Source organism: Artemia sp. Qi Xiang Cuo, chromosome 19 (assembly GCF_049724085.1).
Source record: "Artemia sp. Qi Xiang Cuo chromosome 19, ASM4972408v1, whole genome shotgun sequence".
NCBI lineage: Eukaryota > Metazoa > Arthropoda > Branchiopoda > Anostraca > Artemiidae > Artemia > Artemia sp. Qi Xiang Cuo.
The window spans coordinates 28,451,112-28,476,598 of NC_142812.1; the positions used below are offsets into that span (position 1 = coordinate 28,451,112).

The following is a 25,487-nucleotide window of genomic DNA, read 5'->3' on the forward strand; positions in this document are numbered from 1 at the left end:
GTTAGTTGCCTTCCAATCACTTTCAACTATTAAAAAGGGCAAAAGCCACTCCAATTTCCAATCGAATGAGCCCTTTTCGAAGTTTCTACGACAACTCCTTCGATACGAAGTGCCCTGGTCTAAGACCAAGAAAAAAACATGAATAAATAATACATTGTGCCCTCATCGTTCTTTACTTAGGCAGCGATATTGCGCTGCCTATGATATAGTTCCAGTTTCTCAACAATTTACTTTTGGAGCAATTCTTTTCAAATTTAAATATGACATCAAGAAATTACCGTCATATTACCTTAAGCGAAATTTATTCCCCCAATCACGTTCCATAATTATAAAAAGAGTATCTACATTGACAAGTACCAAACTGAGAGGATCTAAATTGGCTCTGTTCGTGCCGATATTCCAGTGATGGGATGCTCGTAAGGATCTTATTAATAAATTTACTCCTATCCCATTAATAAAAAAAATCTTAAATTTTATGTAGTTCAAAATTATCTTTAATTTAGTGTTAACCAAATAAGATAAAGTTATTTGTAAGGTTTGTTTCTATGGTTGAAAAAGGGCCTCTTCTGTCAGGGATAGCAAACAACAGGATTATTTCACAATAGAATCATTAGCTTAATTTCCGTTTTATATCATTTTTATCCAGTTGCTTTGGTGCTTTCATCGAAGTAACTATTAGTAATAGTAACCCAAGTGGTCTGTTGCAACAATTGTAGTTTAAAATAGGTGATGTTTTTTTATGCGTTTTTATGTTTATTTTAGTTTTTTAGTCTTTGTTTCTTTTACGCTCAATATGCCTCTTTTTAATACTGGCTAAATATCCGGGTCGTGTTTGTTTTTGGTCTTTTCGCTACTGGCCCAAATCTCGTTTCTTCTGTTTTCTTCATTGAGTTTTTTTCTTTTTTTTTCTCAGAAACTTGTCCAGAAAAAGTGTATATTATGGAGGCAATCGACCTTCGAGGCCCGAGCCTTTATCCAATTTTATGGGTCCACCCAGATATTATTGCAACAATGCTTAGACTATGATCATTAACAAAATAGTTTGAACTATGAATTCTTTGTTTCTTAGAAATAATCTATATTTATTAATAATGAAATTTTGATATTTAATTATGAATCCTGGGTTAGCTGCTGCTTTCACATTACTGTAGTGTTATAGTATCATGGGCCTAGGCAAATATATATATATATATATATATATATATATATATATATATATATATATATATATATATATATATATATATATATATATATATATATATATATATATATATATATATATGTGTGTGTGTGTGTGTGTGTGTGTGTGTGCGTGTGTGTATGTGTTAATAACAAATAATTAATTGATTGATGATTGATAGATGAAATACCAAAAGATATTCATGTAAATAACACCAAGACAAAGCACATGTCATTTTTTTCGTGTCTTTACAATCATGCTTTCTGCTTTTTTTTAAAGATGTTTATTTTGGCTTCCAGATTTCACCTGATATTCTCAAGCCACCAAAAAGAAAGGTGTTTCGCGAGCAGAAGATGCCCCCGAAGTGCCGGAAGTCCCTTTTTTGAAGTATCTTTCTATTTTTCTATGATTTTTAAGTTCCTGTGATTTTTAAGTTTCAATTATTTTGAATTCAAGAGTGTGATTACATAGTACAAGTTTCAATAAATCAGACAAGATATGAAAAAATGCTTTGTTGTTTTTTTTTCTTCTTTTTTTTTTTTTTTTTTTTTTTTTTTTTTGTTTTTTTTTACTATAATGCAAATAGTGGCCTGCAGCAGCGTGTGAGAATGTGGTTCTCATAGTGATTTTCGAGATTGACACCTATAAAAAGAAACATATACAGTCCACAGTTTTGTTATGTTTACTCTGTGAAGGTTTTTTTCTTTTTCATATAATTGGTGTAAAAGTAGATTTATTTATTTTAACTACATATATATATATATATATATATATATATATATATATATATATATATATATATATATATATATATATATATATATATATATATATATATATATATATATATATATATATATATATATATATATATATATGTAGAGAGTTGTATATACAACTCTCTTTGTATGTTGTATTTTGTTCCCTTTGATTTTTTATTTAAGCAATGCCTGGGGAATCCTTCAGACAATATTCTTTTGTTAGACCAAAATATCAAGTTTGCTTGCTAGAAGTTACTGTAATGATGCTAGTGGTTTTCGAGATTGACACCTATAAAAAGAAACATATACAGTCCACAGTTTTGTTATGTTTACTCTGTGAAGGTTTTTTTCTTTTTCATATAATTGGTGTAAAAGTAGATTTATTTATTTTAACTACATATATATATATATATATATATATATATATATATATATATATATATATATATATATATATATATATATATATATATATATATATATATATATATATATATATATATATATATATATATATATATATATATATATATATGTAGAGAGTTGTATATACAACTCTCTTTGTATGTTGTATTTTGTTCCCTTTGATTTTTTATTTAAGCAATGCCTGGGGAATCCTTCAGACAATATTCTTTTGTTAGACCAAAATATCAAGTTTGCGTGCTAGAAGTTACTGTTATGATGCTGTGAAGATTATGTTTTAAATTTGCTCTGGGCTTTCCAGGGAACAACGTTTTTAAAAATTTGAATTGAGCACAATTTTAGTAAATGAAAAGAAAGATAAAATATATCTTTTTCCCAGCTCCCTATAAAGTGATACGGCAACAGTGGGTTCCGTAGATCACAGTTGTAAAGCAAGACCAATGGCAATGTCTAATGGGCTGGACTCAACCCTCTAAAGGGGCAAAAACAAGTCCAAGCTGTTAACTCCCACTGATTTCTATTGAAGTCTCGTAGGCTATTCTTATGGATAACGATAACCATAATGTAGCGCTTCCCTCACAAAGGTCACATCGAGCCTAATCCACCCTCCTATCACACCCCCATGCAAAATTTAATTTATCTCTTTCCAAACTAATGTATTTTTGCTCCCTATTTTGAAAGTCATAATTGAATTTATTATTAAACTTCTATATGTTCCCTTCCCTTCAAAAGCGCGAAAAATCTATATTCAGAAAAAAATTGACTGTTTAAAATAAATTTTTTTCATATCAGTACTGGGATCTCCACCAATGGATATCAGTGTCAGTTTACTTTAAACGCTAGATTAGCTAAAATAGTTAATCCAATTTGTCCCTTGTCAATTTTCCAACGACTGTGGCCAGCCACTTACAAGGGGTAGTGTCTTTGGCCCTATGTCCAAAATATCAGGATTTGCACGTCTTCTCCTATATATTCCATACAATTTACCTGTCTCGGAGGTTTTGTGACGAACTTCCCTCTGATCTTTCTAAAAGGAATGCCCCCTGAAATACAATCCTAAGAGAGTGGCTTGTATGGGGCCCTTACCTTAGACCTTAGACACTCCTGTAACTCCAATGGCGCTTAGGGCATCCAAGAAGAGTCGACAGTCATCTCTCATCGCTGCGGCCGCCCAGACATCTTCCCATTCAGACTGGATTGAGGTATTGAGGTTTGCGATGTCGGCCCGGTAGCTTCTTCTTGTTCTATTTCACACGGGCGGGTTTTTCATTTTTTACTATTTAGCCCTTTTCCTTTTGCTTCACTCTGTGGGCTACAGAGCTACATAGCTGCGTCGTAAAGTATTTTTGAGGCGTCCTCTTCTTCTGGTACCACGTGGCTGCCACTAAAGGACGACCTTCGGTAGTCCAGTTTCGGGCATGTGGATCACATGACCGAGGTATCTCCACTTCCTATATTTGATCACTTTGGTTACCAGTGGCGGAGATGTCTTCTGTCGTATAGTAGCGTTTGTTACTAGTTGGGACCAGTGGATATTTAGAATAAGCCTTAAGCACATGTTTTCGAACGCGAGGAGTTACTTTTCAAGTACTTGATCTATGTGCCAAGTTTCAGAACCATAGCAAAGCGTTGAGAGGACGTTGCTGTTGGACAGCCTCAGCTTGAGTCGGAGAGAGTACTTCTGGCTGCGCCAAATTCGAGACAGTTTTCTAAAAGATGCATTAGCCTGGCCGATTCTTAACTTGACTTCTTGCTGAGACGATTCTGAATTATGGATGGCACTTCCTAAGTACTTGAACTCTACGACTTGCTCTATCGTCTGGTTATTGCATCGTAGGTCGAGTGGAGATCCTGTGTTTGCCATTCTCTTTTTTTGTATTCATCTTAAGGCCAAAAGGTTCGGCAGCGTCCTTGACGTGGTTAAGGTAATGCTGGAGCTTTTGTTTTTAGGACTCTAGGAGGCGGATATCGTCAGCGAAATCAACATCTCCGAGTTCCTTATTATCCAACTAGATCCTATGTCCATCGCAGGTTCGGAGAATATAATCGATGATAAGAATAAATAGCAGTGGTGATAGCACACAACCTTGTCTCACCCCTTTTATAAAACAAAAGTAACAGGTACTCCTGTCACTTCTTTTCACGCAGCATTCTGTGTCTTTGTAGAACGCTTTAATAATTCGAATGAGGTTATCAGGAATACCGTAGTATTCGAGAACCTTCCGAAGCGTTTGGCGATCTACTGAGTCGAAAACTTTATTCATCTTTTAAGTTTTTGGTTTTTTTTTCTTTGGCTTTTTGGTTCTTTTCACATTGACTTTCCGCGTTTGTTTTTGGATACATTATTTCGTGTCGCGCTGAAGAAGAGAGGCATTTGTCCTCTCGAAATATTAGCTTTGTTTTGTTTTTTTCAGTACTTTAATTTGGCCTATAAAAAAACCCATTTTTGCTTGTTTTTCTTTCTTTATGTGATGTCAGGACAATGTGGTTTAAGAAATTATCTTTCTCGAAGTCTATAAAGACCAATTAAAGTTTATTGCGCCATTTATTCGCTTCTTCTAGCAACATTCTAAGAGTAAATAAAAGATCAGCGCATGATTGGTTTGGCCGGAATCCATGCTGCTCCTCTTGGAGATGCTCCTTCAACGCTGGTTGGATTCTGTTAAGGAGTATAGTCACCAATAGTTTCCTAGGTATAGATACAAGGCTGAACCTCTCCAATTTTCGTACTTTGCAGCGTCGCCTTTTTTGAATATTTTGACTAGAGTATTTTTGTCAAATCCTTAAGGAGTTCTTCGGTTCTCCAAATTATAGAGAAAAACGTAGTCTATACAGTTATGCATGTAGACACTGGGCATTTAATCATTTCAGCCGCAATTCGGTCTTCCCCAGGGGACTTTCCAGACTTCAGCTTCTTAGCCACCTTTAGTATCTCCCCACCAGAGGGTACTTTGATATCGACGGCTAGATTGAGAAATGGCGTGTCTGGTAAATCTGGAGGATCAGCAGGAGTGGGTCTATTTAACAGTTTTTCGAAATTTGTCGCCCAGGCTTCGTTCACTCTATCAGGGTCAGTAAGAAGTCGTCCAAACTGATCTTTCATGGGTCTATATGTCTTTGGATGTTTTCCAACTATCTCATTGGTGATGCGGTACACTGACCGAGACTCTCCCCGTCGAGCAGCTTCTTCAGCCTTCTGAGCTTTCTGTTCAAGGCTACGGCGTTTATCAGCATGTACGCTCTTCTTTATAACCTTATCAAGCATAGCATACTCTAGTTCAAGAGGGTGGCTCCCATCAAGGGAAAGGGTATTGAGAATAGATTTATTCTTGTCAGCCCTCTTCTCGATCAGATCCCACGATTCGACGGGGATCCATTCATCCTTTGGTGGCTTTTTCATACCAAGCGTTTCATAGGCAGCATCATTGTAGGTTTTTCTGATATCAATCCAAACTGTCCCTGGACTTTCATCTCGTAGCAGATCCAGGGTTTTAAATCTGTTGGTCAGTTTTAGCACAAACTGTGTCTGAATTTCGAAATCACTCAGTTTTTCGCAGTCATAAAGCCGTTGTTCACCTTTCTTGGTTCTGACAACTTTACTCTGATTTGCAGCCATCAGGCTATGGTCAGAGAAGATATCAATGTCTCTATATGTCCGTATATCACATAACAACGTCTGCCACTTCTTACCAATGAAAAAGGGATGAATCTGGTTTTTCTTGTGTCCATTAGGTGAAGTCCAGGAGTACTTGTGTATATCTTTATGGGCAAAGAGAATGCCACCAACAACCAAGTTGAAGGACTGAGCCATTTCAATTAGCAACTCTTCATTTTCTTTTCGCTCTCCAAGACCGTAGTTGCCCTGGACGCCGACACAATAATCTCTGTCGTTGCCAACCTTTGCATTGAAATCCCCCATGACGCACAGAATGCTATGTCTAGGTACATCTTTAAGGACAGATGTCAGTTCATTGTAGAACGTCTTTCTGATCGTCTGTGCATTCGTTAGTGGATGCATAGCACTCTACCAGGGTCATTTTGGCATGTTTCCCATGGAATAAAGCAGTCATAATGCGTCTGCTCACAAGTTTCCAGCTAATGAGTGATTTTGCCGCAGGTTTTGAAATAACAACGGTCACTCCAGCTTCTGATCGTGTTTCATGGCCGCTGAAGATTAAAGTGTTTCCACCGCTGAGCAGTTGCTTTCCATTTCCCGGCCATTGCACTTCTGAGAAGGCCATGATATCTAGCCTATAGTGGGTCATCTCCTTGTCCAGCTGGTCCATCTTAAACAGCTATGCTAGCGCCCGAACGCTCTAAGATCCGATTTTTAATGGTATATTCGCATTCAAAATACTTGTCTCTTCGGTCGATGTAGGGTTCGTCGTTGAGCATGGAAATTCGGTTATATTTTTCATGGATGTTTCTTTTAGAATGATTTTTTTTTTCCGGGTGCAGATTGCTAAACCACCGTAAAATTCTCCTCCTTTATCTAGGCTTGAGACAGGCTGTAATTACTTACAGGGGCACAAAATGCACTTCCATTCAGCATTTTTGTCGGGTATAATCAACCATAAGCACAATTTTGCGATCACTGATACAGTGCAACTGAGAAACAAGGCTGATAGTATAATAGATAAGGAGAAAAAGATGGCTTTATCTCCTGTTAGTACCGCTCAAACCTGCTAAATTCATCACTGTATGCTTACATCAGATCCTTCATGGTCAATGCTGTCATTCGCTTATTATTCAAATTGTTTCAGCCAGGTTATGGCTAGATAAGAAATTGTTGTTATGTATGGCATATTAAAGGCTTTCTTCCGTTGTAACATTGTTGACTAATAATGATTTCTGAAAAATTTCTTTGAGTTCATGGAAACAGAAGTGTAAGTTAACAAGAGCTGTTTGATAGTCGCCAAATTTATGTTAACAAAAATTAAGTTAATAACAACAGTCCCCAGAAATACAAAAATTGGGTGATCAATTTAGAAACATCCAATCTTGGGATAAAAATTCAGTATAACCTACTATACAAAGCCGCTTCCAGGGGGAGTTAGGGCGTTTGAAAAAAAAGGGAAAGAAGAAGAATGAACTGTTGAGGAAGAATAACAAAAACAGATAAACCAATAAGGAATTTCCAAGACAGCGAAAGTTGCTCAAACTTCAAATGATTATTTTGGTTTTATATCAAAGATACGTCCTAAAATAAAACATTTATATAATAAGACTAACAACAAAATGCGACCTTTAACACTAAAACTAAAACAGTTTTGTTGAAGTATTGATTTTAGTTTTAAAGATTGTATTTTATTTTAAGTCTTATTTTATTTAGATCTACATTTTTCTAGGGGTGGCCCTTAGCCTTCGTCGTTATTTACGTCTAGCTTACTAGGAGCAGTTCGCCTCATGGGCGCCCATATGGGGGGGGGGGGGGCTCTTGCCCCCCCCCCCCTGGCTGAATGATGCTGCCTTATTTTTAGATTTTTGCTCTGAGATTTCTATTATATAGCATTAAAAGTAGCAATTAGACGAAGTTTGCCCCCCCCTGGAATTCAGCTTATGGGCGCCCATGGTTCGCCTACGATATCTTTTTTTATTTGATTCCTGATTCAACTTTGTTGAATTAATTATTCGGAAGAAATTATCTTGTAAGACCAAGATCACGTTCCAGACAGGGTAAAAAGCAAACAAAAGGTACCAGGTTGTGCAAAATTATCCTTGTTAGGAACCAAGGACTGCGTTTAACCCTGAACTGCTGTAGTTCACTTGACTACAGTTAAGTCAACAATAGTTTTGACTGTAGTTCGGTTAAGTCTCTAAGTAATAACTTTTAAAACATGAAAAGTCTCTAGTAGAGCAATAACTGTAAAATTCTTGATATTTATTGCCTTGCTCATTCTTATTAGAGGTACATGCAAGTAGGGAGCCCTCGAAACTTTTAATTAAAGTGCACTTAAATTTTTTTTTGAAGATAGCGTTTTAAATTTCTAATGACCATAGGATAAACTGTAGTAATTTTTAAAAGAGTAACAGTGATCAGAAAAGTGGGAGGGGCAGCACGCAAACCAAATTTTTTACTCAGAAAATTTGCTCTTTTTGAGCGAAAATCACTCTTTTTCGGCGACAATTTTCCCTCGCACCAAATATTGGCAAGTGACAATGTCAAAGGGCACTGTCTAGCCATTTCAAAATTGTTGCAGCATGTCAAGAATTAATAATCAGTTGCCAAATAATTTGCCTCAGTTACAGAATTTGATAAAAAGAGACCCTGCTTCTTATAGAGATGAAGTAAGTTATTTAATACAGGGTAAATATTTGGTTGTTGACCACTTTTGGAGGAATCATGGTAATAAAAGTAGGCCTAGTGCCATTAGCCTAGATAGGCCTACCTTCTTTTATGCTCATTAAAAATATAATTGTCGTTTTTGTGAAAGTGTACCATCATCCTCCGGATGGTTCTTGATATAGATCTAGGATATATAAAAAAAATATATATAATGGATATAGCCTATATATAAAGTTTTCAGTAAACTGGTCCATTAGATTAGACCCCAGCACCGCGCTGATGAGAGAAGACTGACGGTGGCGGGGCTAAAAACAGCACGCTGTGCTGCTGGTAAGACACCGGCAGCACACTGCTGGTAAGATGTTGGCAGCAAGCCGCCAGCACAATCAATGTTAACTGCAAACATAAATGTTTTCATCAGTCTTTCTCAAAATCACAGCTTACGTTTACAACAGATTTGAGCCTATTCATGAGTTCAAAAATTCACAAGTCACTGGCTGGAAACTGGTCTTCTTTGTTATTCATCAAGAGAAGTAGAAATCTAGTAGGCTAGAAACAAAATGGCTGTGGTATTTCAGAACCCTTGCATAATACAAGTAGTTGAAGTATGTATTAGTTATGTATTCTTAACATAAATAATTATCAAAATTAGAAGTTTTTTTCATTGAGTATTACTGCATATAAAACTTCAAATACCATATCACAAAATTTGTCAGTTATCTGAGTAAAAACTTTGAATATAACTTTGAACTTAGAAGCTTAATTTTTTCATAATGCCCTTTGCCTATATCTGTTTTGTCACCTTTAAAACAGTTGAAATGGGCGACTTCGATATTGTTTGTTTTTTTTTTTTTTTTGCTCTTTTTGACTCTTAAGAATCCTTCTTGTACTAAAAATTTCTTTTTAATAACAATTGAAAAAAAATACATTTTAAAGTTTTTTTGGCTCTTTTATATAATATATTTCATGTAGGCTAAAGCTGAATATTTGTAGGCTTAGATATTATTCATTATTTCTTTTGGGGATTCATTCCAAATTATAAACTGATAAATACCTAATATCAGTCAAATTATAAACTGCATCTAAAATGAGTATATTTATCAAATTGAAAAATACATGATGAACACTTCACATGAGAACTCTTCAATTACAATGACACAAAAACACTTAATAGTTTATTTGCTATGAAGAAAAATGAAGTGCCAGCTATTTTCATAGGTAAAAATGAAAAGCTCATCCGTTTTAAGTGTAATTAAATGAAATAATATGCAGACTGAAGTAGCTCCAGGAAGATGTTGAAATGTTCATCCTAGTTTGTCACTTTTAATCCAAGCAAAATGTTAGGACACTTAGTATCAGTTATTGAGTTTAAGCTTTAATTTCCAAGTGCTCACAGGAATTACAAAATTTAAGAAAGTTGCAACAATAAGTCACCTGTGGTCAAAATACTCTGACTCCTCTTTGATCCCCACCCAGGCTCAATGCTTCCGCTATGGTCATTTCCATGGAAATCTCCAAAGAGTTTCATTTTCAAATAGCTTTCAAGCATAGTTAGGGGTATTTAGACTTTTTTGCTTTTCTTCAAAGCTTTGAAAAAAGTGTTATAATATTCCAAATGTTACATTTGTGCATATTTTTGGTAATCATTTGTGGGCTGATCAAATTTTCTAAACCACTGTAGATACATAAGAATGTTGCAACATCTAGTACCATGAGGTCATAAGACTGTCAAAGACTCCTCCTTGAACATCCCAATTTGAAAGCTTTTATTATGACCTGGCCTTTTAATGTAACTTGGGCACCAGACAAAGGGCCCCATTGTTACTCGAGTGCAATGTTAGGTGGGGATGTCAATATTGCTTTCATCACACCAATTTGTTTTAGTGTGAATCTGCCTGGTACATATGAATGAATGTTTTCAGAGTAAACCCATGTCATCAATAAGAAAAAAAAACCAGATTGGATACATATGTCCGTTTCCCTTTGGACAATAAAAGCATGCAAGTGCTGTATCAAGTATAACTAACAAAAATCTTTTTAATTTTTGTCAACTTTTCGGCATCCCTACTTTCAATAAAAAAAAATCAAGGTACTATCACTTAAATATAATAACTCCCTATGCCCCCCTTATGGATACCATCTTGATAGGATACTGTCTCGGCTTTAAATAAAAAAAAAAAAATAACTTATTGGCACCCCTGCTTAAAAAAAAAATCGAGGTATTATCATTTAAATATTATAGCTCAATACCCCCTCCCCCTCTGGATACCACCTTGATAGGATGCCGTCTCTGCTTTAAATTAAAAAAAATGAACTTTTTGGGATCCCTGCTTTCAATAAACAAACTTTTGAGCTATTATCATTTAAATATAATACATCTCCCCTCTGTATACCACCTTGATAGGATACCGTCTCAGCTTTTGGTAGAAAAATAATTTACTGAATAATTAACAAGGTCACTATATGGTTCAAACAAACATGCAAAATAACGTTAAACAGCTTAGTGTTCCTTGAAAAAAAAATTGAGGGTATGAGTAAAGGGGTACAAAGACAACAACAAAAATGTCGAAATTATTGGAAAACTGAGTGATAGATTTGCCATGGCATTCCATAAGATCCAAAGAATCTAATTAAAAGGGAGCACACACAGAAGCCAAATAAGGCCAGGAGCCTATGAGAAATTGCAAAATACCCAAGACAATGAAGAAGTCCTAATGGGGGGACCTGGGTCTATCAAAATATCTCAATGGCTGTCACAGGGAATTTGATATCATTTTCTTCTGTCTCCACTTTAAATGAAAAAAATAATTATCTTTTTGGCATCCCTGCTTTCAATAAAAAAATTTAGGTATTATCATTTAAAAATGATAGCCCCCTATCGGCGCCGGGGTCTACATTAGATCATAGAACATGTTACCTGACCATGTTGTTTTGAGAAGTACAATCACAGATTTGATTAGAACCTCTTAATGAAAGAAAATATATAGAACCATAAAAGGCCTATTTATGGCATTTTTAACCTATGTTGTTTTTTTTCTCAGTGCCCCTAAAAAGAGTTAAATGAATTAATTTGTTTGGCCTAAGGAGTTTATTAGTTAATTGTGGTACCTATCAATACCCAGGGGTTCAGTTCTTGTCTTTTGTTTATTGTTTTTCTTTTGTTTGCTGCTGATTAGTAACAAGACAAGCCTATGGTGTACTCTGTTTTTTTTTTTTTAAATAAATAAATAAGTACTATTTTTATTAATTAGCTTCTGTAAATTGTATTCATCTGTGTCATTATGACAATTTGGAAACTTCTCTTTCACTCTTAATGAAAGAACTGCTTAAGGGTACAAACCAGCAATCAGATGTCAGTGAAGGTGGATATACATGGTTTTTGCAATCTGTTATTTTGAATTTCATTTTAGTATTTTCCAGTAATTCTAGTTTAATCACTAGAGTTTAGAGCATAAATTCCCCTAACCATAAAAACCTAGAGCCTATTGTGTCATTTGTGCTTTACTGAAAACAAATTATACTACTTTTCTTTTTACTCATTTTCTTTTATAGTTACAACATTGAAAAATAAAAAATTCAACGAAATAAAATCTAAAGTTTTCAGCAATTAATACTATTAATTGCTGAAAATAAGCAGTGTCCACTGTCCACTGTCTTTACTTGATTACTTGTATTAGTTATTTCTGATGACTGTTTAAGACACATAGTTTTCAATAAAATGTAAATGATACAATAGGCTTTAGACTTCTACAGTTAGGGGAGGGGGAAGGTGGCAGTAGCCAAATTCCTGCTTGTAATGACTTTGTTTGTTTTAAATTTTATTTGAATATTCAATTTAATTTTTACTTATTTACAAATTATTTATTTATTTATATTAGTGCCTGTATTTTTATGTTTGCAATAATTGTTTATTTAATTTACCTTAAATTGTATTGTCCAGCAAAATAAGGAAAAAACATGTAGAGTTGCTGGCTAGTTATGATCAGGAGCAATTGACTCAACTGTATCCCACTCTGTCTTCCATGGCCTAATGGACCAACTCTTGTTGACAGCAATCTTAAAGGCATCAACAGAGGGAGCAATATCAGGAAGATTGTTCCAATCATTCCAATTGTGTAATCACTCTATTGGAGAAGTAGTGGTTGTGGACTCTGGTATCTACCCTCTTCCAGGAAAGCCTCTTACTATGCCCCCTTGTCCTGGAAAATTCATCAAAATGAAATGGCTTTTGACAGGAGGAGTCAGTATTCAAAAGCTTATAAGTCATTATGACATCTCTTTGATGCCTGTACACAAGTGTTGGAAGCTTCAGTTTATTCAATCAAGATGGATAGTCAAGTCAAGACTCTTGCAACCATCAACAGCTTTTGTTGCCCATCTTTAGATATATTCTATTTTCTGCTGATTACCCTTGTTCAGGGGTGTTGCAAGAAACATCCCATATTCTAACAATGGTTACGCAAGACCCTTGTACAGTTTGGTCATAACTTTTGATGATCTGCAATATACGGTATGCTTGATTATGCCAAGGGTCTGGGATGCTTTGGGAACTGCTGTTTGAGGACGCTTTTTAAGTTTTAGTTCCTCATCAACAACAATTCCCAAATCTCTCCTCTCTGCCAAAGAATCAATCAATTTCTATTCATGTATTCTTTGACAGTAATCTCTGGTTGTTTTAGCTTGAATGTACAAGAATAAATAAAGTGCTAGGAGTTAAGGTGGGAAATGAGGTTAGTAGCTGGTTTTCTATTGAATCTAGGGTTAAGAAAATTTGTATTCTATCCCAATTTATATGAATCATTCTAATGGAATTTGTCCTAATGAACACAGCAAAGGCTATGGGAGAGCACAGAATCAATTGGGGAGGGGGGGGCTAAAGTCTCTTAGAGTTAGATTGCTCTGATAATTTGAGCATCCTAGATGAAAGTTTTAGCAAAAAGAAGGAATTTTTGGAGGTTTTAGAGTTTTGGATATAATGATAGGTATAAAAATTAATGTTATCAATGCTAAGTTACTAAGACTGGAATAATTAAAGATGAAGAGGTGATGTTGGGTAATAAGCAGATTAATCAAATGAACAGAAAGTGAGAGAAAGGTTGAGTTTGCTAGGACACATTCTGTAGATAAAAGATGAAAGGTTGCCAAAAATTATTCTTAGTTGACCAAACAAAAAGCAAGTCATATATGAATGGGGTCAGAGGATGCTGTAAGGACATATTTAAGGGAAATCAGAACTTCTTGGGAGGCTTTGATCAGATATGGGTGGGGGAGGAGCATGCATGGCTGTGTTAGCAGTAGTAGCAGCATATACAAAACTAGGAGAGAACAATAAGATTCTTAACTTTTAATATTCAACAGATTATTGTTAATCAGATTATCATGTTAACCTTAGACTGTTACATGGGAAAGGTCTATTTTATTTCAGTGGGTTTTTTTTTACATGCCTGTTTGAGTTTACCTAGAGAGTTTAAAGAGCTTACAGCCTTGGACATTGTCAACAACATGTATGGCGTGTAGATAATCTGAACCTTGACACAACCAGCTTTGATCACACTTGATGAAAAGATAAAAAAGATTGATAATCCTTGTTACTTCTGTGCTTACCATTATTCAATGGAACAAAGCTGTCCACTCTTCTTCTATTTTTATTTCTCACTTCCACATCAGACCCTGCACTACTAGTGATATAAATCCTGCTGCTTTTATGCTACATAATTTCTTGGTGAATTCAGTGGCCCCTTTTGCCCATTTGGGGAATTCAGTCACTTTGCAAAATGACTAATCCACAGTATAGCAATTGTTGTCACAGATGGCTGGTAGAGAGAAAAGAGGATTAGTACCTCCTTACAAAACATACTTGGACTGCAAAATTAAGTTCTGTGACATTAAGTTAAGTTCAGTACAGATGAGCAAATTATGGTAATCACAAACCACCTGAATGCATTAAAAGGAAAGTCTTATCTTTTGTTCACATGCATTGAAAAACACATGGAACTGAGAATTAGCAACAAAGTTTTGGAATCTATCTCTGCAGTCTTCCCTGGTCAGTCTTTAATGATGAAGCTATTGAAAGTATAAAGAATGATATCTAAAATCTCTGGATTAGAAAAAATTGTTAAAACAAAATTAGCTGATATGGAAAACCAGCTCAAAAGTCTTGAGCATCTAGGGCTTAACATAGACTTCGTGAGTAGAGAAGTTTAGATTACAATGGTGAGCCTAGAGGACAAATGAATCTGCCAGAACAACACTATTGAGCAGAGTTCTATAAATAATCAGATAATAGTATTTTGACATGACAAGGATGTTTTGAGCCTGAAAGATACAGAAATCAAATTTCTTGAGTTTTGTAGCTCAAAATCTTCCAGAATCCAACTAGTAGGTGATGATAATATCTTAGCTTGTGGGATTGGTTAGAAAACTAACACTAATGTTCATCTATTTACGTGTTTTTACATTCTTCAACCTGAAGCTTCAATCAACCACTTTGAAAAGCCAAAAGAATTTGAAAGACACTTAAAATACTTGGATAGTAGATGTCAACATATTCATCAAGATTATCAAAGCAGTCTCCATAAGCTTGCAAATGCAGGTAATATTGATTGTGTTGCAGCATCTGTTCCTACCAGTCCTGCCACTCTGTTCTTGCTTTGGAATGCAGCCTTGGCAGAGTGTTCAAATTCTACCTAGCTAACTAAGGTGAAAAAAAAAAAATTATATTCACCAAAAATATTTTTTTTTAATCATAAATACATCCTTATCTAGCTCCTAAAGGAGCATTACTTCACTTTTCCTGCCCCCTTGCTATTTTAGAATATTGTTAGAATTCAAGTATTTTTTTCTTGCTGATTAATTATTTTTTGCTGTAAAATAATAAAGAAGAAACAGTCTCTCTATTGTAAGATTAAGTCTGAAAAAGATTAAGTCAGAACTGAGAGAGATCATTCAGAGTTTATTGACTCCCAGCAACATTTTAAGAAATTTAAAATAAATTTCTTGTGAATTATTATCTCGATTTATCAGTAGTTGTACTAAACCAATCGTGCTCAAAATCCTCCTCAGGGCCATACTGTGGTGTTTCTTTTGTGGATGGTGAAGTTTTCCCCACAGTAGAGTGCAGACAGTCTGTTATCATTGTAATATCCTTTCTTGTTTTAGTTTAAAGCTTATTCCAATAGGCAATGCTTAGAAGTCCTAAAAAAAAAGTCCCCCCTGATCCCACCCCAAATACCAGTGAAACTCATACCCATCTTGGCTGGACAAGCTCATTATATCAAATCTCACATGATAGCTTTAATTTTGACAATAGAACACTGGTAAGAATAGGGGCTAACGTTACTATAGATCATGATAATGCGTTTCAAGGAGATCTTTCTAGAAAGTCAAAAAAAAGAGAAACTATCTCCCATATCAGAAGTACTACTAGCCTCCCCACCCAGGATTCTCCCTATCAAAACATAAGAATTTACCTTGAAATTTCTCCTAATACCCCCTTAGAAATAAAAAAGATTACTGCAATAAGAGTTGCAATTTTCAAATTGCTAAAATCAATGTTCTCTCTTAATATTCACCATGATGGATCTCTGCTATTAGCTGTCCAAGATCAGAAATCAGCAGACACAATAATTAATCTAAAATCCCTTCTGAATACCCCAATTAATGCATCTAAATGGAGCCCAAAACAATCCCCAACAAAAATAGTAGTTTATAATGTTCCCCCACAAAATACCCATTCAGGAGTTAAAAGAAGGGCTTCTCAGATAGGGCTGGCAACACAATCCCAGTTGAAGATGTTACCCAACTTGGTAAATCTAACTCTAATGGCCTTAAAACAAGTAGATCCGTCTTATTTACACTGAAGGAAAAAATTAATATCCCAGAAAAGTTATTCCTATTTGGGCAAATGAAACCGCATAAGGAATACAAACAAAGCCTATCTAGTGTCAGAAGTGTCCCGAACTGGGACACACAACAAACAAATGAAAGGAAATTCTCCTAGCGTGGAGTAATTGTAAAGCATTCCATCCTAAAGAATTGACAACTTGCAACTACACTCAGCCTACATGTATCAATTGCAAAGGCCCACATGAATCTACCAATAAATCACTATGCCCTGCATATAAGAAAAGAGCACTAACGCTCCAAATAGCAACAGAGAAGGCCATTCCATACCCCTTTGCAGCAATGGAAGCAAATGCTGCCCAACAATACAAAAAAAAACCATAATGAAACCAACCAAAACCCCCAAGTCAAACGCCCCCAATGCATCAAGTACCCCTTATAAAACACCATCCTCTAAGCCCCCTAGCTCAGATCCCTATCAGAAAGGATTCCCAAGTCATCAAGCCTCCTTGTCCAGTGAGATGAGGTCAGCCTGCCCCCCCTCCCAAGAAGAAACAAACCAGAAACACTACCAGGAATTAATCCCTTAACTAACAAACAGGATGCACAACTAAACATGCAATCCCCAAATATATGCTTATTCATTCTAAACTGTAATGCAGTCAAGGCCATGAATATACATCAACTACAGAAAACAAAAATCATTGCAGAATTGGCAATACATCCCTGATGATATGCTCATTCAAGCAAAAAAAGACCTTGATTTACTATTAACAAAGCTGAACATTGATACACAGTCATATGAAAAATAAGACAACAACACAACACGCATCAATACTCCAGTGGAACGTAAGATCACTCACATAAAATGAGCTGAATAAAATAATATCTTTTATGAATTATAAATCCATCAATATTACTTGCCTCGAGGAAACTCATTTAACCCAAAATCAACAAATTAAGAGTCTGGGATATACTATCCAGAGAAAGGATAGATAATTAGAGAGAAAAGGAGGTGGAGTAGCTATGTTAATTAATAATAAAATACAATTCTGTGATATCAGCTTTTCTGATTCTGTAACTGATGTTAATATAATCGGTAGCAGTGCTTGACAGAATAATAAAAAAGCTTACGTAATAAGCTTTTATAACCCTAATGGCCAAACTACAGATGCCATGGATTTCTTCAACTAGATTTCTCTATATAAATAATTCTAATATGTTAAAAAATATCATTATTTGTGGAGACTCCAATGCCCACAGCCTCTTGTGGGGGAATAAACCAGCAAACAAAGCTGGTAAGTTCATTGAGCGTATGACTTCAAATAATATTGAATTAGCTGTTGCTACCCCACCAAACCTGAATACATATTTCAACCCCAAAAGTGGCAGCTTCTCTACAATTGACCTACAAATTGTGTCATTAAATATTTTGAATAAAATTTATATAAATAAAATTGATAGTCTATGTACTGACCACTTTGCTATCGTTTGCTCCCTAAATGAAACTGCTGAAACCTTATCACATACCTCCAGATATGCCAACACTAAAGCAAATTGGGCTATGTTCCAAAATAAGCTATATGATGAAGTTACAATTTTCACCCAAAATTCATGCATTTGAAACACAACAGTTGACACACATGCTAAAGTTTTGGCATCTTTACTAATAAATAGGCCTACAGCTAATCATGCTATCCCAAGGACAAAACCCAAGAAAACCTTCCCTAAACACATTCCCAAAGCATGGTGGACAAATGAGTGTCAAAATAAATGGAGAACAAAAAAGGCAGCTAGGAGAACATTCATAAAAAAACCATCACCTACTACATATTTAAAAAAATTACAAGCAGAATCTAATCCAAAAGGGACTAATAAATGCCAAATATAGCTACTGGAACAATTTTGCAAATAATCTCTCCTCAGGAACACATGATCCAATTATACATAAAGTTATAAGTCACATCTTTGGGAAATAGATTTCCCCCAACCCCCTCCTGTATGAGCTTTACATAATATTACCCATTATGACAATTATAATGAAAACGTTAAGCTATTTGCCACTCTTTTTGTTAATAAGCTAACATCAAATAATTGCAGCAAAATATCCCCAATCCCTATGAACCCAAATTACCAACCACGCCCAGGATCCGAGTATATAACCAGCCCATTTTTAATCCAGGAAATGAATAATGCAATACATCATATTAGGACCAAGACTAGCGGCAGCTATGACAATATACACCCTACATGGATAAAGAATCTCACCCCTTCATACAAACAGGAACTTCTAAACTGTTATAATCAGGCTTTGGCATCTTCTATTTTCCCCAATAAATGGAAATGTTCGTCCTTCCTACCAATTCTAAAGAAAAATAAAACCCAAAATACCTGAGTCTTATAGGCCCATAACGAGTACTCCTGTGATGGGAAAAATAATGGAGGACATGATATATTACCAACTCCTGTGGTTTGTTGAAAAAAATAATATGATCCCTCACACTCAAACTGGTTTCAGGAAACACCACTCCTCAACAGATGCTTTCATATTGCTAACAAGTGCAATAAATGAATCATTCTAAAAAAATAATGTCCTAGTTGCAGCTTTCCTAGATTTTGAAGGGGCATATGACAATGTGAACCACCAAATCCTTTTAAACAAACTTGCAAACCTTGGACTACCCCCTAAGCTAGTATCTTTCATAGAATTGCGAAGTTTCATTGTTTGTGTAGGTTCAGCCTGTTCACCCCAAAAGACAATAACCAAAGGCCTTCCTGAGGGAGCAGTCCTCAGCTGCCTCCTCTTTGCCCTATATCTCTGGGACATGAACCTCCCCCACACGAATCTACAATATACTGACGATCTGGTACTATGGTCATCTGGCAACACCTTTGAGATATCACAGTCAAAGCTGTAAAAGTCACTTTTCCAATTTGAAAAATTCTCTCAACATTCAGATTTACCCATTGCACCTACCAAGTCAAAAATAATCCAGTTTCACCAAAGGCGAAATCATGTTAATGCAAGACTAACTCTAAATGGAACAACTATTCCAGAAGATAATCATATTAATTACCTAGGTCTCGTGCTCAACCAAAAACTTAATTTCCACCTCCACATTTCAAACACAATACAAAAATGCTATAGAAAAACAAATTTACTAAAAAGACTTCTTTCCACACTCTGTGGATGTAAGGAGAACACCTTACTTTAGTTTTATAAATCATATATAAGACCCCATATTGACTATGGGCTCATCGTCTATGGTGCATGTGCAAAGACCCAGATGCAAAAAATTGAAACAATACAAAATGATATAATACGTCTCATATTTGGTCTTAGGAAACCAACAAGCACCAAGTTTCTGCTTATGGAGAGTGGATTATCAACAATAAGGGAGAGACGTAGCTTTCTCTTGACAAAACATCTTACAAAAATTGAATCAAATAGCTCACACACCCTACATCACACAGAGGCATTGCAGATGAGTATTATATATTCAGATGAGTATATATAGGTGTTGCCAATATTGAGAAGAAGTTCCCTGTACTGGAAAAGTCTATTGCACCTACTTTCCCCCAATCCCCTCCATGGAATTGGTCAATTCCCATAATAAATACTGATTTCTCAAAGTGGAATAAAGATTTAACCCCCATTGCTTTTTTCCAGAAAAAAATTGCTGAACTTAATACATCTGCTTCTGAAAATCCCTTCCAAATATTCGTTGATGTGCGAAAAAAGAATGAGTACGTGGCAAGTAGTGCTTTCGTTTCTCACCTAGAAATCGCAATGGGCGACAGATTATAATTCAGTATCTATAATGTCTGCATAGTTAAATACCATAATCATGGCACTAGAATACCATATGAAAAACCAACCTTTGATTGCTAATTCAGATAATATTATAGTATATTCCGACTGTTTATCAAGCCTTGAGTTGCTGGCCTCAGCTCCTCAGTATAAGTTGGACATTGACACTTAGCATTTTCCTAGTATTATAGATAATCTTGCTTCAAGTGGCATAAGAACCTATTTTCATTATATTCCTAGCCACTCTGGTATAAGTAGTAATCATCAGGTTGATGAAATAGCAAAAAATGCTATAAATATTAACCAGTCAAGTGGGAAATCAATTCTCAATACATATGTATGCCGACGGAGACCATCAGATATTAATTTTAGTAAGAATAATCCTATCTTTTGCGCTTTTTCCATTCAGTATTTTTCTAAAATATATGATAGAATTCTTTATGGAACAAATGGACTAAATTTTCTTGCATTCTTGTATAAGTTTCCTAATTCAAGTGGTTCAGTTTCCCTGTCCCCTCTTTGCAGGCATTGTAATATGAATAATGAAACAATTGACCATTGCCTATTTGAATGTAATATGCTGACGTCTGCACAACACCTTGCTTTGTAAACTGTTAAAATGCTTCAAACACCACAAAATCTCACTATCACCCAAGAGCCTAGCCAACTATACCTGCACACAGAGCATAGAAATCGACATCTATCATCTTATATTTGAACTCCTAGAGTCGAAAGATCTACTGAAAGATATCTGAAAATATCTAATAAATAAGAGGCAATCAAGCCAGTAGCTCTGTAGCCCACAGAGTGAAGCAAAGGAAAAGGGCTAAATAGTATTACTGAAAAGCCCGCCTGCTATTAAATAGAAGAAGAAAATATATAATGGGCTATATATTCTAATTAATTATTTATGACTGTTATTTCAGAATTTTTGGCTACTATTTTTTACTGGCAAATGAAAATAAACAAGCTATCACCTTTCAGGGCTCAAAAGAATATTTGTTAATGAAGGATTTAGTATCATAGACAGCTCAGTAGGATTCAATCAAAATTCCCTGAAAGTTTTAACTTAATACCACTAGCCATTCCCAAGTTATTATAAGTGTACTCCTTAGAAAACCTAAAAACACATAGTATCTTTTGATTTAGTTCAACATAAACATACCCCTAACATTCCCTTAAAGTTTTGCATTTATATCCTTAGCGGTTTCTTGAGATATTGTAGTAGACATGTTCTTCTGTCAACCCAGGTGCACGTAGTGTTGTTTGTTTTACTTATATCCCCCCCAACCTTCCGTTTCAGATTAATATGATTAACTGTTCCTGGGATGTTGCTCATATTCCCCCTTGACAACCTGGATGTATAGATTGTCTTTTCATTTATTTCAACATGCCCTGACAGCTTCAATTCAATATCCTTAGTTACTCCTGGGATGTTGAAAAATATGCCCCTTTGACAGTCTGAATGCACACAATGTCTTGATTTATTTCAGCACGCCCTTAAGGGTTCAACTTAATACCCTTAGTTGTTCCCAAAATACCCTAGATATTCCTTTTTGACAACCCAGGTGCACACAATGTATTTTGATTTACTTCAATATTCTCTGAATGTTTCACCTTAATACCCTGGATTACCCCCCCCCCTATTAAGAAAACCTATATAAAAAGTTGGTATTTTCTATACTTTAGAACCCTTGCTCTTTCATTGCTCTTTACTTATGCAGTCATGTTTTGTTGCCTATTGTTGTATATCAACATTTTTGCTAAATTATACAGTAGAAAATGGTTTGAAATGGAAATTATGGCATTTTAAAGGTGATTGACAGCTTTAATACTGAGGAGTCCACATTTCTGTATCCCATTCCTTTTCTTGTGCCTGATTGATGGGTTTGATTAAATGTTAAGGAAAGTAGTGTCCAAAAAGTAATTCTCAATCTTATTGCAACTGTAGTCAAGTTACTTTCCTGTAATTTAGGCTTGACCCAACAAGAGAAGCTGCTTTTTATAACAGAATGAAACTGCACCAGCTGGTTGTTCTTCCATTAAAAATACTATTGTTAATGACATTTCCACACTCAAGCTATTTATTTTGATAGAGTAAACATAAATTTAAAAACAATGTATTTTTTATACCTTCTCAAGAAAGCAATGGAAAATTTATCTATGAGTTATTATGCTTAGCCTAGAGTTTTGAAAGCTTAATGCTCACTCATGTCAAAAAGTTCCATCTTAAAAAACATTGATCTCTCTTCTATGCTCTTCATAGTTTCCAACATCAAAATGATGCTGTTGTAGAAGTATGCCTAAAATTGAATAGTATTAGTCCAAATGAGTCTTGTGTTAATGTTGATGAATAAAAATTATGTTTAAGCTTGAATGATCCAATTTGCAGAGCCTGTTTACACATACTAAATTATGTAAAGAAATGCCAAAGTCCAGAGCTGATTATTGTTTAAGATTTTAACCTGCCTGAGTTAACAGAGACCAACAGCTGATTCAATTAAAGCGCTATTATATTGAGACTTACAGATAATCAGCTCTAACATAATTGAATGGACCAGTTTGCATTAAGGGTCAAAATCCCCCCCCTCCTCTTTACCTCGTTATTTCATCAAATACTGATTGGAAGTAACTATTACATGTGCTTTTAAAAAGTGATCGTTTTACTTTTCTGTCTGTAGTAAATTTAAGCCAAAACTACATTCCACTGAGCAACCAGAAGCACCAAGTCTACAAAAATTGCATGCAATTGCTATTTATAAGATAAAATGGGAGTTTGTTTGAAAAAGAGCAGCTCTGTCAAAAAGCTCAATAATCTTGCTGAGCAAGTAGACATATGTAAACTAGGGTTAAAGTAAACTTGTACAATACTTTCTAAATTGGACATTCAGTAGATGAAGGTAGAAAAAAAATCCTCAAAAAAGTCATATGTGATTATTAAAAGGTACTTCATCAACTTTTCTTTTGAGGATACTAGAAGAATGAATTGATAGTAAATTATGTGGCAAAGAGTTTTAGGTTGAAATTAGGCTAAACTGCGGTCAAAAATTGAAAACTTAGGAAAAACTTTTTTCAACTTTGAATTAACACTATATAGATTTTTGAGATATTAACAATAGCAAACTGACATGGCCAGGATTTCAATAAGCTGTACAATAGTATGACATTGTTTTGTAATGATCATGACATTCAATAATGTTCCCAAACTTGGACAGCATTGCAAGCTGACAGGGCCAGGATTTCCATAAGCTGTTCAATAGTATGATATTGTTTTGTAATGATCATGACATATAATGCTGTTCCCAAACTTGGATAGCATTGCAAGCTGACAGGGCCAGGATTCCCATAAGCTGTACAATAGTATGACATATGATTGTGATGATCATGACATATAATACTGTTCCCAAACTTGGACCCTAGCTGGAGTTATAAAAGAAGACAATATTTTCCCCAGAATTGGCATGAAAGTTTTCAAAAACCCTCCCTGTATCCCTGTTTAAAATTATTGCAGAGGACACCTATGATTGTTGACATTATGATTGTCTTATGTACTTTACATAAGCACAATCACCTATTCTATAACATAGTCTTTTCTTCTAGTTCTTACAACAGTTGAAACATTACAAGTCACTCAAAGACCTCTTTGTGCTTAAGCCAAGTGTCTACAATCAGCCTTTTGATGAGTTGATTATGTTTTTGGCTCAGGTAAGAATTGTCTAAGCACTGGTTCAGCATTCTAAAAATCATTTATGCAAAAAAAATATTTGCAAGACAGCATAACCAGGTTATTACTATCAACTTATTGCTAACAACCTAGCTTAATCAAGTAATTCGAAGTTTTTTATTTTTTGCTGCGCATGGTTTCTATCTTTCTAGCTCGAAAACCTTCTTTAACTGAAAAAAAAACCCACAAATCTGTTGTGCACTACCTAGTCCCTTTGAATGTTTTTATTCTTTCTACACCTTACTCAGGCCTGTTCCAAAGGCTGAAGAGTTTTTAGATAAAGATTTTCAAGTTTATATAAAAAATTATATACATACCACCATTAAACAATTTATAGCACTATAAATATTCATGTAAGGAGCAATAAAAATTGATAAAAAATAAAAAAAAGTTTTCTGATTGAAGTTAAGAGCTAAGTTGAAACTTAAAACAAACAAAAATTACCGTTTCGTGATTTGTGCAGCATGTTTTGAAGAAATGTTTCAAACAAACCGGCTTGTGGTATTTCCATATATCTGTAAAATTCTGAAAAACTACCACTTTGCTGGAACACAAAATTGATGCAACAAAAATAGGAATAGAAACTAAAAAAAAGGAAAAAATGGCGAATAGAAAAATAGGGATCCATAATAGAACCTGTTTCTGGCCTGAAGAAAATGAAAGAATAATTCACAAGCTCTCAATAGTCTTTCTATGGCCATGAAATCAATAACTTTTACAACACGGTTTTAACTCCCTAAAAAAAATAAAAAAAGTTTAGTTTTCAGTAAAGTGCTAGTTTTACCCTTCAGAGAAAGAAACTGAAAAATTCTGAACTAAAATACACTTTTGGGGATCCTCCCCTTTTCATTCTCCTAGGAAAAATCCTTTGATTCATTTTAAGTATAGGTACACGCCGAATTGATTCATTTGTGAGGATGCAATCATTTTTCTAGGGGGGGGGGGGCTAAGAAAAAAGTGTGTTTAGGTCATAATATTCTAGTGGGGTGAAGCACTCGGTGTGAATCAGTTAATCTTACATTATATGATTGATGAGCATCCGTAACATACGGCCAATCACTGACCTGAAAACAATCAAGTGACGCTGTACAATGGGTAGCAGTTTTTCTTGAGTATGATTATAATAAGAGGCATTTGGTTTCCAGATTTTCATGAGACAGTATACAAAATTTTCTTTGGTATGAGATAAAAAAAAATACTAAAAAATAAGTTTCCCAAAGAAAAGTAATGAGCCATATTAAACTTAATACCAGCATAAATAAATTCCTATAATAATTAAAACTCAAAACGACTAGAAATTAATATTAAAGAATAAATGAGACTAAAAAAAACAGAAATTAAAATAAACAATCATAGCAAACATAAAAATAACAAATAAAAATATAGAACAATAAAAAAATATTAAAAAGCAAATTGAATATTCAAGTTAAACTTAAAACGAACAAAAATTACTACAA

At 34.8% G+C, this 25,487-nt stretch overlaps 3 protein-coding genes across 7 annotated transcripts in view; 2 read left to right on the plus strand and 1 right to left on the minus strand.

Moving 5' to 3' along the window:
* Positions 1-1,683, plus strand: part of LOC148940689 (uncharacterized) — a 61,963-nt gene extending 60,280 nt beyond the window's left edge. For all 5 annotated transcript variants that reach the window (XM_089105250.1, XM_089105248.1, XM_089105249.1 and 2 more), the window contains exon 6: positions 1,483-1,683. In XM_089105250.1, the coding sequence (XP_088961376.1) occupies positions 1,483-1,569 (87 nt within the window). In that variant the 3' untranslated portion in view covers positions 1,570-1,683. The remainder of the gene's footprint in view (positions 1-1,482) is intronic.
* Positions 1,684-5,194: 3,511 nt separating this feature from the next.
* LOC148940690 (uncharacterized) lies at positions 5,195-6,286 on the minus strand. The gene has a single exon (XM_089105043.1). The coding sequence runs from the start codon at positions 6,284-6,286 to the stop codon at positions 5,195-5,197; it is 1,092 nt and encodes a 363-aa protein (XP_088961169.1).
* Positions 6,287-8,501: 2,215 nt separating this feature from the next.
* Mys45A (SDA1 domain containing protein Mys45A) overlaps positions 8,502-25,487 on the plus strand; it is a 143,658-nt gene continuing 126,672 nt past the window's right edge. The window contains exons 1-2 of the mRNA XM_089105436.1: positions 8,502-8,655; positions 23,907-24,011. Of these exons, the coding sequence (XP_088961562.1) occupies positions 8,569-8,655; positions 23,907-24,011 (192 nt within the window). The 5' untranslated portion in view covers positions 8,502-8,568. The remainder of the gene's footprint in view (positions 8,656-23,906; positions 24,012-25,487) is intronic.